Below are 13,351 nucleotides of genomic sequence, written 5' to 3' on the forward strand. Positions count from 1 at the left end.
GCTTTAGAAGGATCGAGAGTTTCTCCTTTACATTTGTCTTGTCTTGAATGTTATGACTTTTGCCTGTAGATGTCACGATTCGGGGTAGAGAGTTATCGGTTTTTAATTTTCATGTGACATTCCCGTTTTTATTTATTATCTCTTTTTGTTTTTAAATATATTGACCTCTAAATGTCTTGATTATTACAGTCTCAGTGACGTATATCTACATCTTCTTTTTATTTCATTAATGAATATTATAGCTATCCCTAACTACAAGAGGATCGAGGGTTCTAGTTTCAAACAGACTCGTCAATGTCCCTGCCACCAAGAACTTACTTATAGCTAAAACGAACAGATAGTAAAACTTTTGTTATCTCTAGAATATAAATTTCAAAAACAGATTTTGCAGTTATATCAAAACAAATGAAACCTGAATGGATTAAGATGGTAATTCTTTATTTTGTATATAGTCCTTTGTTAGTTAAACCTGGATTTTTAATGATAAACTTTCTATTGATACTTTAATATAATATAAAAATATTGGACAGTAAAATAGACCATGCACACCAATCAATAACAAACACCTGACTCCTCAGGAAAAATAGACGTACGAAAACGAGAAACAACAACGAACAACACATGGTCAAGATTGCCTGGCTTGATACAGGCACAACATGCGTGGGCTTTTACGTTTTATTACCTTTCACCGGGAACGCTCAATTCAAAATGCTCAAATCAGTTGAGACTTTCGAGACAAACCCAATCCGAAAGCACCTCTTTAGGATCCAGATTAAATTTAAGGTAGCAGGATAACATAACATCTTGAATCCTACAAGAACTTTGATATGAATTAATCTGGTAAAGTGTAAAACAGACATGTATTTAACAAAGACATAAATCCTAATATTCTTGGATCATAATACGACAGAAGTGTGTTTTAGTGTTGTTTGTTGAAATTTTGCAGTCTCCATTCATATATTTCCTAAGGGAGCTACCATTTGGTTTTTTATGGGGGGGGGGGGGCTAGGATGAAATTTGAAAAAAATAGGCAGGACAGGAGTTTTGATTAAAAGAAAAGGCAGGATGAGCAACTTGGTATGATGAAAAATTGTGTCCTGCATTTTTTTTAGTTGTCATCTCGGTCCTGCCTTTTTATTTTTCACTTTATTCGGTCCTGCCTTTTTTTTTATTAGTTTATCCTGACTTTTTATACATAATTTGTCATCCTGTCTTTTTTTACTCAAAACTTCTATCCTGCCTTCTTTTTAAATTTCATCCTAGCCCCCCCCCCCCCCCCCCCCCCCCCCCCCCCATAAAAATCAAATGGTAGCTCCCTTAGTATATAAAATGATGAACTATAAATATTGGAATTATTTACTTATGATAATAACATTATTATAACAAATAATTATCAATAACGTCGTCATAACAACAATTTAAAACTTGACTTAACATAGTTTTCATGACGGATATTTTTACTATTTTAATTATTAAATGCATTAAAGCTATTATACATCAGGTGGAAACTAGGTTGGGTTCAAAAACAAGGACTTTTGAACCACATTGTTATTGTTCATACAGTTAAATTAATCAATAGAAAAGCGTTAGAATTGATCGTGCATTTATTTATTTCTATTCCGTTATATTTGGAATTTCCCTATTCTATTTCTATCTTTAGACTTGTGGTACAAGTTTGGCTAGTATGTAAATCAGAAGTGGTCTGATGTTACTGTTGTTTTCTGCACGAACATTTCGAGGGCGGTAGTACGGGTGGGGTTTTATAGGCATATATAAGTCCTGATTACGTTTGATTATTATCGATGTGCTCCAGTAACTTTGATAGACGAAGTTAACGTTAAGCTCTGCATAATATATTACAGTTATGTTTGTATTGATATGTGTTTAGAGGACATTGTGAATGTATATAGATGGAATTGTGGTATATTTTTGTAATTTGTAAAATGTTTACAAGATATTAAATGTTGTTTCGCTGAGAAAATAAGAAAGTTACTGCGAGCAAACAAACCTAAATTATGACTTGTCTCTTATTTAGCCATGTATTTAGAATAGAAATGTTTTAAATTCGGACGAATTCATGAGGGAGAATTAAAAAATCATTAACATTAAAGGTCTACATTTTGACTTCTGAGTATTATATATAAAAATATATCTGTAAGCGATCTCTAAATATTTCATGCAGTTAGAACTTTCAAAATGTCAGCAGATGAGATGAAAGCTAAATTTGAAGGAAAATGGAAAGTGTATAAAAGTGAAAATTTAGACGAAATTCTGAAAGCATTGGGTAAGTATATTTATTTTGTTATTTTAGGTTTCCTTTGTTTATAATTGGCAACTACATTTTAAGATTATTTTGTAATTAACAACAGAAAATAAACATTTAATTGGGCTATACAAACATTTGTTGATTTTTTGTTTGCTAAACGTCAATGACAAATATTTAAACAAATTCAAACCTATCTGCAAAGGGAGTTCACCTAAATAAAGGGGGGGGGGAGGGGGGGGGGGGGGGTATTAGTTTGAAATGCCGCCATAGTGGGCGTATGTTTGGTTGCGGAGAGGATGGAGCTTATCATCGGGGGACACACATATAATCACTTACCTCGACTTCAACTGGGGTAATAATGCGAATACCGCATACGGAAATGGAAAAGAAGAAGTGTCAATTTTATGATTGTTAATGTATCATTTTATTCTTATTTTATTTCAAGTAAAATTTATTTGGTTTTAGAAATAGGTTTTCCATTGAGAAAGATTGCTGCTCAGTTTTCACCAGTTCACACTATTACCATTGATGGAAGAAAAATAACTTTAATAATAGAAACCGGCCCAAAGAAGAAAGAGGAAGATTTCCTGTTAGATGCTGAGGTTGACAAAAAAACTGAAGATGGTAGAGATGGAAAGGTAAATATTGAACATCGGTTAAATAATTTTGCCGAAATATTCAATATCGGTCAAATACTGTTGCCTGAATATTCCTGGTGCAAGTCATCAAGAAAAGCGCTTCGGGCGAACCTTTTATAATGTGATATTTTCATTTTATGGCAGTATTTGCTAGATTTTTTCGAACGATATGATTTAGAATTTGTCGATATTTCGCTTCTGTGTTCGTCAGTGCACATATCTAGCTACTGATTCCACTAAAACCGGTGCTAGGGGGAATCTTGAAATTACAGTATGAGTTTGTGCTTCATGAAAATGCATCACCTTCGCTTTGAAATTAAGAACAGCGCGGATACCGCAGTTCCTTTGTTTTTGGTTTTTTGATGTAGTGATTTTGAGTCACAAATTGATACACACTATCCTTTTCCATTATAATTTGTATTAAAATAAAGCCTGTCTTTTTATATATAAAAATATCAAATGACGTAGGAGGATAGCAACTATAGGTCACCATACGGCCATCAACAATGCGCAAAACCCATCCTCCATATCAAACGATAAAAAAAACCCAAAATTACAAATGTAAAACAATTCAAACGAGAAAATAAACGGCCTGATTTATGTACAACCCTCCCATATCCTTGGACAGTGTTGCAACAGCACAACATAAGAACAAACTATAAATATCAGTTGAAAAGTGGGTAACTCATCAGATCGACAAAGCACAAAAACACAAGAGACACAAAGTACAGATATGAAAGTACTAGCAGTCACTTGAAGCTAATTCAAAGCCATTAACAACTAAAGAATAATCATGTCTCTAAGACTAAAATTTCAATCAGTACACATCCAACTTCGGATGGCTTTAGGGTAAAGACTTGATTAACAGAAAAACATGACCTTGTGCAATGCCAAATTATGGGTATCGACAGATTGTAGGACCGTGACTTTAAGTATGTGTAAAACTATAATATTTAGTTAGGTTTTAATTTCTTGATAACAAAATCATATTCATAACGATAAAAACAATATTCAAAGATCTAATAACAGTGTTGAATCTATGAAAGAATTTAGTAATGTCAATTTGGTATCATCAGTTCATGCAGTTAAACATTTCTTTCAAAGGTCAAAACATAGGGCTGGGCAGCATATTTTCAATATTTATATATCTCGAACTTCTAAGAGTTTAAACTTCTACTAAAATTCTGTACTACCCCTCTCTTCACTTTGGGTCTTCCTCAGAATTCAATTTGGTCACTATCCATGTGCATTTAAGGGGGCTCGAGGGTATAAATCCAATTTTTTTTTAAATATAGGATTTCGCTATTATTTTCTATAAATGAACTTTATCATATACTTAATAGAAAAATAAAATTAAAAAAAATGGGGTCATCGTTCATTTAAGCTCACAATCTGCCTTCGAAAGAAGCATGCATTTTTGTTAGGGTACTTTTTTCTGTTGAACTAATAGGAGAAATAGAGGTAATATCGTAAGAAAAAAGAACTTAATTACAGAAATCGCTGAAATTTCACAATTGTTTAGTTTAAGAACAGCTTATTTTAGAAAAAATTATAAAAAATATAGGTCACCGATGAGTTAATAAAGATATTTCAATTTAAATGCCAAAAAATGGCATTTTTGCACCAAAGGGAGATAATTTGGAGAATGTTCAATGATATAAACATTTTAGAAGTCATCTGGGGCCAAAACAAATTGATTTTTTTGGGTTGATTTTTGTACCATATCATAAAGTAATAACTAATAGTGTAATAAATAAAATTTGTAATGAAAAAAAAAATGTTCAAATTTTTGCTGAAATTTTTGTACCTTCGAGCCTCCTTAAACTGATAAAATTCCCAAGTTGTGTCTCTATGAGATGAAACATAGAGATCATATCTGGGAACCAGTAGGTAAACAAAACAAAATATCCATGAATATTATATATCTCCCCAAAAGAGGCGTGGTTTGTAAATCAGCTGTATTCAAAAAGTAGGATAACCATCACGATATGCTACACAAAGGTTTCAATGATTTCATTAACATATCAATGTTTTTTTTATTAATTGTTCATGACAAGCAATATAGAGAAAACAAATTTACACACAGGCCAGATGAACAAATATAGCTTGTATCGATCACGATGTTCACCGCTTTTGCACTCTATATGTGTAGTTAAAAGGTATAAATATTAGTTTCTTCCTTGAAAAGCTGACCGGGACAATGTGCATGCACTCCAGTCGTCAATCATTCCGTCTATACGTTTCACAATCAGTTTGAGTTCCATTCCGGTTGAGCGATTTTTCGAAAGTTGTGGTATTAGAACATAACAAAATGGCTCAAAAACATAAATTTCCCACCATTTTTCTGGAATGTTTGAATCGATTGATTAGATATTTTGCATTTAAACATATCACGAGAAGTTACGGAACTTGTCTAATTACGACTTCCGCTCCATATGAGTATTTTTTTAATAAGTTGTGGCCTTTGGATCTACACAATTCCTTGAAAGTATAAGTGTTTCACATTTTTTTCTGTAAACCCTGCATCAATTTATTAGATATTTAGAATAGTCATATCGTACGAAGTTACAGAAAAAGTTTGGGTTCCGGTTGAGCGTTTAGCGTGGAAGTTGTGACCAACGGACATACTTTTCGTTTGTAAAATCATGAAGAAGATAACAAAATATTCATTATTAAAAGGGAACATTTGGTTCACGTTAACGAGACAGCTTCACAATAACACAAAGCTTGAGACACTTCTAGAGGTGAACATACGGTCTTCATCCAGAAATAAGTGTGAGTTCAACGAAGTTCTAAATTGCACATCAGTCTAGAAAAGCTGTGGATAAATCTAACACGAGACTACCAGAACTATGTAACAAAATTTCTAATCGGCAATGATTACAGACAACCACTGACGATTTGTGACAGGTATATGAATAAGTAAAATTAGCTTTTTTTGGTAATCTATCCTCCCTCTTTTGTACTCGAGCATGATGAGTGTAAATAGTAATGTTTTATAGTACAGATTGTACAAAACAAAATAGATGAGAAGCAACACATAACTGTATAAAACGGTATATAAACAATACAAACGCATGTAATACTAAATCACGAAAACAAATAATACCCTAATTGAATGATAATACGCAACGATTAAAATACACATGTGACGTAAATCTTTTGTTCAAATGGTCCACTATTTTTCAGGAATGGACAGTTATTTGGACTGTTTCTTTACCTTAAACTTTAAGCGATTAAACCTGTTGTTATTTACAAACATGTTGTTTTGATATTGATATATGAAACCAAGGTTTCGAGGTATGACAGCTCTTGCATTTGATTCGATAATGACGTTTATCTAAAATATGAAACATGTGATGAAAATTCGTGTTTGAAATAGTTTAAAATTGTTTAAAAGTATGTTATTATTAACACTTGAACTTCTGTTGACAAATACTTCGTTTAAAAGTACTTAAACAAACAGATTATTCTAAACCTGGATTGAAAAAACATCATAATATGAACAAATTGCCTTTTGAAAACAATGTACTTATTGTTGCATTGTATCTTACGTTTGAAATTCATGTGCTTCAAAAAGTTAAAAACAGGTTTATAATCTTTTTTTTTTTGTGTATACGTATTCAGTCAAATGATTTGACGCTATTGTCAATTATTAATACTAATACATAGTTCGATACCATATGCGAATCAAAACCAATATTTTACAGTTTTCTTGGATGTTGCACGTCAAACAACCTTAGATGTTTGACACTATAGGAATACCAACGTATAATAGCGATTTACATGCACACGACACAAGTTTCTGGAATAAATAAAAGTAGAACCAAAACGCAAAACCGTAAGTCGAAGAAAGAGTGACAACACCATGACCATAACCTTCATTGGGTACGCTCGCATATGAATAATGTCATACATCCGTCTATCCAGGAGTCTTGATAACGAAACATCGTCTGACGAGCGTCCATGTATTTATTTAAGTGAATTCTTTTGATGCAATATATACGCCACGGGCAGACATCTTAATTCAGAACTTTTGGAGCTTTTGAACTTACTAGTATTTGATTCGTTAAACAATAATAATATAAAAACACATCACTAAAACATTATAAAGGCGGTAGAAAATTGGCACAGACTTATCCCATTTTCTCAATTATACTGACTTGGATTCTATATATAGGTTGGAGGTGAAATATATAGAAAATATATTAATTTATTATTGGTAAAAATAAAATATCATATCAGATTTAATACTTGTACTTAATTATAAATTGACTCTAAACATAGAGCAATCAAACTATTTGTGTATGTACTTAGCTATGCTATCTGCACCTTTTGCAGTTCGTTGTATTTTGTCTATTTTCTTGGGTCAGTCTGGTATTGGTGTGGACTGTGGTACTGTCCTATAATTTTGGTAATTCTAGGTATCATTTTTATGTATAAGTTAATACTCATCCAATATTTCAGGCGCATAATCAGGTACGCTACACAAGACTTATCAGAGTTGCCCTCCGAATCAAAAAATTGAAAAGACAAATTAAGCACGAAGTCGAAGAACATTGCGGTCAAAATTCAACCTTTCATCCAAAACATCAATACAAAATGTCGATTCGGTAGAATAAGAAAAACTATGTTGGGCTTTTGGTAATACGTAAAATTCGGTATTGAGGAAAGAGGACAAAATTTGGGTAACGACAATTGAAACATTAACATGGTAATTTGTAAAACAGATTTCTTGTTACGTTCAACAACAACAAAAACTTTTAAAGGTATGTCGTCAACTTTACATTTGAAATCCTTGGTCCAATGGCTTCCTTGTAAGCAGAAACCCTCTATCAATTAAATCATGTTTGAAAACGCGGGTTCTGGAATATCGTAAAAATCGAGAAATATATTCTTGCCGGACTGTTGCTACATAGAAATGGATAGTTGACAAATTGGAAGCTGAAAGCATGCCTTTAATCGAAAAGTTTTTTTGGTCTCAAGATGGGCTAGATGCGTTAAATATAATCACTAAGTTCTTTGGTGAGAGGACATCATCTATACAGTAGAAAGTGAAGTTTAGATCAGAAAATGATAGATTCTTTTCATCATTATAATTTCGTACTTTCTGTCATTGTTTTCTGTTCACTAATTCAAAAAATGGTTGAGAAGCACATTTGCGTAAGAATCTGCAATAGACATTTTATGGCAGCAGTAAATATCTGAAATCTTACGCTCATTTACTGGGCAATTTATAACTGAATCCTCTGTTTTACTCATTTGATCGAGTGCTAATATGACAACCATGTTTGACGTATATATCAAATGATATGTATTAAAGTCATATGAAACTTCAAATTAAAAAACAAGTTGAATCTGTATTCCATACTTGAATGGCTAAGTTTAACTATAAAACAAGTTTACGTGAACTTTCTTGTAAAAGAAAATCCTTTATATTTATCAAAATATTCATAAATGAACTGCTATTAAATTATTGTTTTCCCGTACACTAATTCGCCGATATTATACAGTATACAGTGACCTTAACTACGAGACTTCTCGTTAGAATCCGGCAACTGCACAGCGCAAGTGCGAGGGGAAAACCGTGATGAAAGAATGTATGCACACGTGCACTGGAAGGTAAATGGTAATAACTGATTCTTAAAAAACAAATTTAATACAACACATCATTTAAAATCTGTTAGGAAAAAGTTTAATTAACAATTGGAACGCATGTAAAATTAAAAAAAATATCATTGCTTTAATAATTTCAATTATTTGTCAAGTGCTCCACGTGCTTTGTATTGATTGTTTATCAATGTCACGATCCGGCAACAAACTTGAAAGTTGATTAGCTCGCGATCAACAATCACTGAATGAAATATTATACGTAATATTTTAATACATATTTAAAAAAAAACATGCATACAGGAGTTAGTTTAATATATATGCATGCATTAGTTCATTAATTTTGATAACATTAAAGTTACAAGAAACTCGTTTCATATGACTTTAAGAAGAATATTTTGGCCCGTTTTGAACAAACAAAAAACTGGTATAAAATATGTAGCAATATCCATCCATTGTATAAAACAAAAATTATGGACAGAACTATATACTACAATTTGTACACAAATTATTAAGCGAAAAATAGTCCATTAACGATAAGCAAAAATTGTGTAAGAATATGAATGCATTCTTTTTTTACAATTTCATTTCTATGGCTCATTATAGTATTATAGTTTGTCGATATGTTATCGACGACTGCCCTTATTTCATGATATTCCCGGGGTATATCAATGTTGACTCTTGTTCCTGTCGTTGTTTTTGGCATCATGATATCTGACATTCCTTTTGCAGAGCCGATTGCTACCTGGAACGAACCTATATCTGTGGATTGAAACACTCCATTCCAGTCTATATAATTGGTGCCATGGCCAAACCCTTTCCCTAAAATGGAAAAAATAATAAAGATCTATAAATAATAAGATGTGGTACGATTGCAAATGAGACAACTCTCCACAAGAAACCAATATTACATTTGGTAAATTAAACGTACAAAGAGTATATCCACAAGGAACTTGTTTATATAAAATGAATTGCGGATAAACAACAAAAGTTTGGACATACGTCTTTAAATTAAATAGGGCAGAAAAAACGATCAAAACTGTCCAAGACCTAATTTTTCATAGGAAGTTAATTTTAGATTAATTACAATTTACTTTTTACAAACTATTGTATCATTCTTATTGTTACAATACCGATGAAGAGGCTTATTAATGGATGATACCCTCTTGGATTGATAATGAATCAATTATCGTGCCTCCTCAGTGATTCGTTTTGCATTTTATATTTATTCTATTGATTGATAAGTTCTTTTCATATGTCTTACCTGATAAGGATGGTTTATTATGATCACATCTTACTGACGCCTGTTTGGCGATACTGGAGATATTTCCGACATTTGTTCCTACGACATCCACGCTGTATGCCTCCTGGTTTTTCATGGGAACATTTTTAATTCGAATGTAATTCTTGATAGGAATTTGAATATCCGAGAACAAAGTATTGTTTCTAAACACTCTTGTTGAATACAACTGGATCCGTAAAGATCATCAAAATAATCCCATCGGAAAGTAAGTGTCCTCTGGTCTCCAGTTACGTTACTTATTCCTGTGTCGGTTATAAACTGTATTTTTGAACCAATGTTTTCTGGTGGAATGTAAGAGATCACTAACGGCCCGGTGTATGCATATCCAGATAAATGAACCCCATTTATACAGCGAAGTTTAAGGAATATTCTTCCGTGTTGGACTCTCAAATCTTTTGACTGAGATAAAGATATTGATGATGTAGCTGTCCAACCTATGATGTCGCAGGATAAATCTGAAAATCCTGAAATAAAAGATTTATTCTACAATACTGTATTAAGATACTAGATGATCTGCTTAATTTCATTTTTATAAACATTGTATCTCCTACCAATATCTGATATTTTATCAGCAGGTGCATAGCTCACTTGAATCTAAATTGTATAATTAAGAACAAAAGTGATGAATATTAACAACAGTTAGTTTACTTATATTTAGAAATATATTTGGAATAAAATCTTTAAAAATTCTGGAAATGTAAAAACGTTAAACATATGTTATGTTTTTTATAATCATTTATATATACCCCCTATGTTAAGGGTGTATCTGGTTATATTAAAGCACACTGTTGTCAACATGACGAAAACTACAATGTCATGCATATGATGTGATGATGAGATTGCTGACTCCATCGTTTGTAGTTCGAACCCACCGAAGACGCTTCCAATACCTATGTTGACTTGCTTTATGCCACTGTCTAAATCAATAGCTCGAACACAAATGGAAATTCTGTCTGATGAAATTTGTTGGGTAAAAATGGTTTCAATATCTTTTGTTTCTGTAATTATTGAGGAATATTTTAAGACACTTATCGACATATCTGTTGATTTTAACCCCCCATGTACATCCAAGGAAAAATGTCTCGGTGCCGTTTCAAATGCAAAGAAGTTGTATTCTGTTATCAAAGAACCATCTGAATTACGAGCAAAAGATAGATCCAAGTAAATATCGTCAACTGTCAATAAAGCTTTAAAGTCCGACGTGACTTCTGTTATAGAGACTTTTATCTCATAAACATTGTTTTTATGACATGTTATTTGGTCTAACCACCTATCTTTACCGGTGATTTGTTTTTCGTATATTTCATCAAAGTGTTTACAGTCAAATGATTGAGGTGGTTTATTGTCTATTGATAATGGCAGTGACGTCACAAAATGACTTTCATGACCAGCCTTGTCAATAGCCTTAACCATGGCTGCAATCGTGTCTCCTTAGTTCAGATTACCTTCGTAAACTATGTGGTCGTGAATATCTAACTTTTGAAAACTAGATGAATCATTTGCCAAAGAAACTCTGCCATTAACAATAAATCCTACGTAATATGAATCAATAAACGAATGTTCGTCATCAAACCCGTGCCAGGAAAACTGAACTGGTTGATTATTAGACTGGTAAATGGCGTCCCTGTAATGTCCAGTATTATAAACTATTCCAGCAATGGGTGGAGCAATCATCAATCACAAACCCATCTGAGCTAAGAACGGTTTGTAGACCTATATTATTGATGGCTCTCACAGTTGTGTAATATCTGGTTCCTGGTTCAAAAGAAATTCCATTCCAGTCTACCCTTGTCTTATGACCAACATCATTCATACGCATTATGTCATCAGCTGAAAAATAAAAATAATTTTGTTAGTAAAGTTCAGTTTTTTTCTCTCTCTAATATTTATTGATAAAAGATGAGATAAATACTAAAGTTATCGCCACTTCCTAATACAAAACGATTAAAATAATTTTCTTTTGATTTTCATATGAATTTAACATACCATAAGGCGAAGTTCCGAGCGATACCATTAAAGTCATGATTCCACTTTCGTCATCATAACATACAACATACCAACACGATAATACAGAACTTGTAGATAGAATATAATCCACATCCTCCTCACAGTTTAATATGGAATCGATAACAAAATATCTCTTGTGTATTTCAGGTGACATGTGATCAACTTGGACTGGTTCCGATTGGAATCTGGTATTTAATGTTAACGAGTACCATGCTCTAACGTATGCAATATAGTTCGCCTTATGTTCCAGTTTTCTGCCTGGCTTTTGTTTCCTTCCCGACATCACGCCAAGGATTTTCTAATGCTAAATTGAAAACACCTTCGCCTGGCTGCTCCTTCTGTATACCAAATGTATATTCAAAACGCCATATTGTTTCGTTAAGGTTTTCTGTCCATTCAGAGCGTAGACAAGACGATGATCCAAGTATACCTATATGGGACGTCGGTACAATTAATTTAAGACTGATTGAAAATTTACCATTGTTATCAGTTTTGATATTACATTTTGATTTTGAATCGGCTTTACATTTTGTCCAACAACAGCACACGTGCAGTCGTTATTGCAATAATCTACAACACAATAATTTGTCTGTATAACGAGATTTCTCCCTTGGTAAAATTCTGGTTGAAACTCACTACATCAGTTGTTTTTTTGCTCTGAAAACTTAATAGTCCAGCATTGTTTTCTGCCAAGATAGTGAAAACTAGCTTTTCGGGTAACTTGTTTATAGTGTCAAAGTTTATTGTTGTATTTTGCATGCCTCCCGAATATTGTTGATAAGGTTTGATTTTATACACAAATGATAAAGGCGTTAACAAATGGACACATAAGCGGGTAATGCATAACGTTATAAAGGCGTATACATTCTGAAACATTAACGGGTACTGCATAACATTATAAAGCTATCAATGTAATCATTTATGTCCTAATAATTTGCTCTCAATTTCTTTTCAGTGTTTCCTGTTGATTTCCAAATGAAAGTCAAGGAATACATCAGACGTAATTATATATATAGTATTCGTTATTTAAAGTTAAATGTGAAAAAAAATCAGTAAGCTTATAAGTTATTATCCAACGTAAAGACATTATAAATATAAATATAAATAAATAAGTATAAGGGTCAATGCCTCAACATTTGCATTTTTCTGTAGATGTTCCTTTGTGAAATCTTTCACAACAATAGAGAGATAGGTTTCTGAGAAAAGATTAACAGCTGATATAATTATGGCAAGTGTTGATACATTTACCTACAGAATAATTTATTTGGACTCAAACCAGTCATCCTGATGTATCATCTTTTTCAAAAGACGTTTTGATTCATTTAAATTTAATTTGAATGATTCAACAGCTTTATACAGTACACTTATGTAAAAGAATGATTAAAATCCTTTCAAATGTATATGGTCACCATCATGATTTTTTTTTCCTTACAATGTAACAAGTTTACAACTCACTTGTGAGATTTGAGTATGCAATATACAGTATATCTACATTATGCAAATACGACACATTTGCCAGTCTTTTTT

At 32.4% G+C, this 13,351-nt stretch overlaps 1 protein-coding gene across 3 annotated transcripts in view; it reads left to right on the forward strand.

Annotated features, from left to right (window-relative positions):
• The first annotated feature begins 2,147 nt into the window (after positions 1-2,147).
• The window catches only part of LOC127711495 (fatty acid-binding protein, adipocyte-like), a 101,154-nt gene continuing 89,950 nt past the window's right edge, over positions 2,148-13,351 (forward strand). Inside the window, exons 1-3 of one of the 3 annotated variants that reach the window (XM_052217571.1) lie at positions 2,148-2,284; positions 2,732-2,904; positions 12,780-13,177. In XM_052217571.1, coding sequence (XP_052073531.1) covers positions 2,197-2,284; positions 2,732-2,904; positions 12,780-12,803 — 285 coding nt within the window. In that variant the 5' untranslated portion in view covers positions 2,148-2,196 and the 3' untranslated portion in view covers positions 12,804-13,177. Of the gene's footprint in view, positions 2,285-2,731; positions 2,905-12,779; positions 13,178-13,351 lie in introns of those variants that run through there. The other 2 variants (XM_052217570.1, XM_052217569.1) reach the window with 2 other exon arrangements.

The sequence above is a fragment of the Mytilus californianus genome, unplaced genomic scaffold (genome assembly GCF_021869535.1).
Source record: "Mytilus californianus isolate M0D057914Y unplaced genomic scaffold, xbMytCali1.0.p SCAF_8, whole genome shotgun sequence".
In the NCBI taxonomy this organism is placed as follows: Eukaryota; Metazoa; Mollusca; class Bivalvia; order Mytilida; family Mytilidae; genus Mytilus; species Mytilus californianus.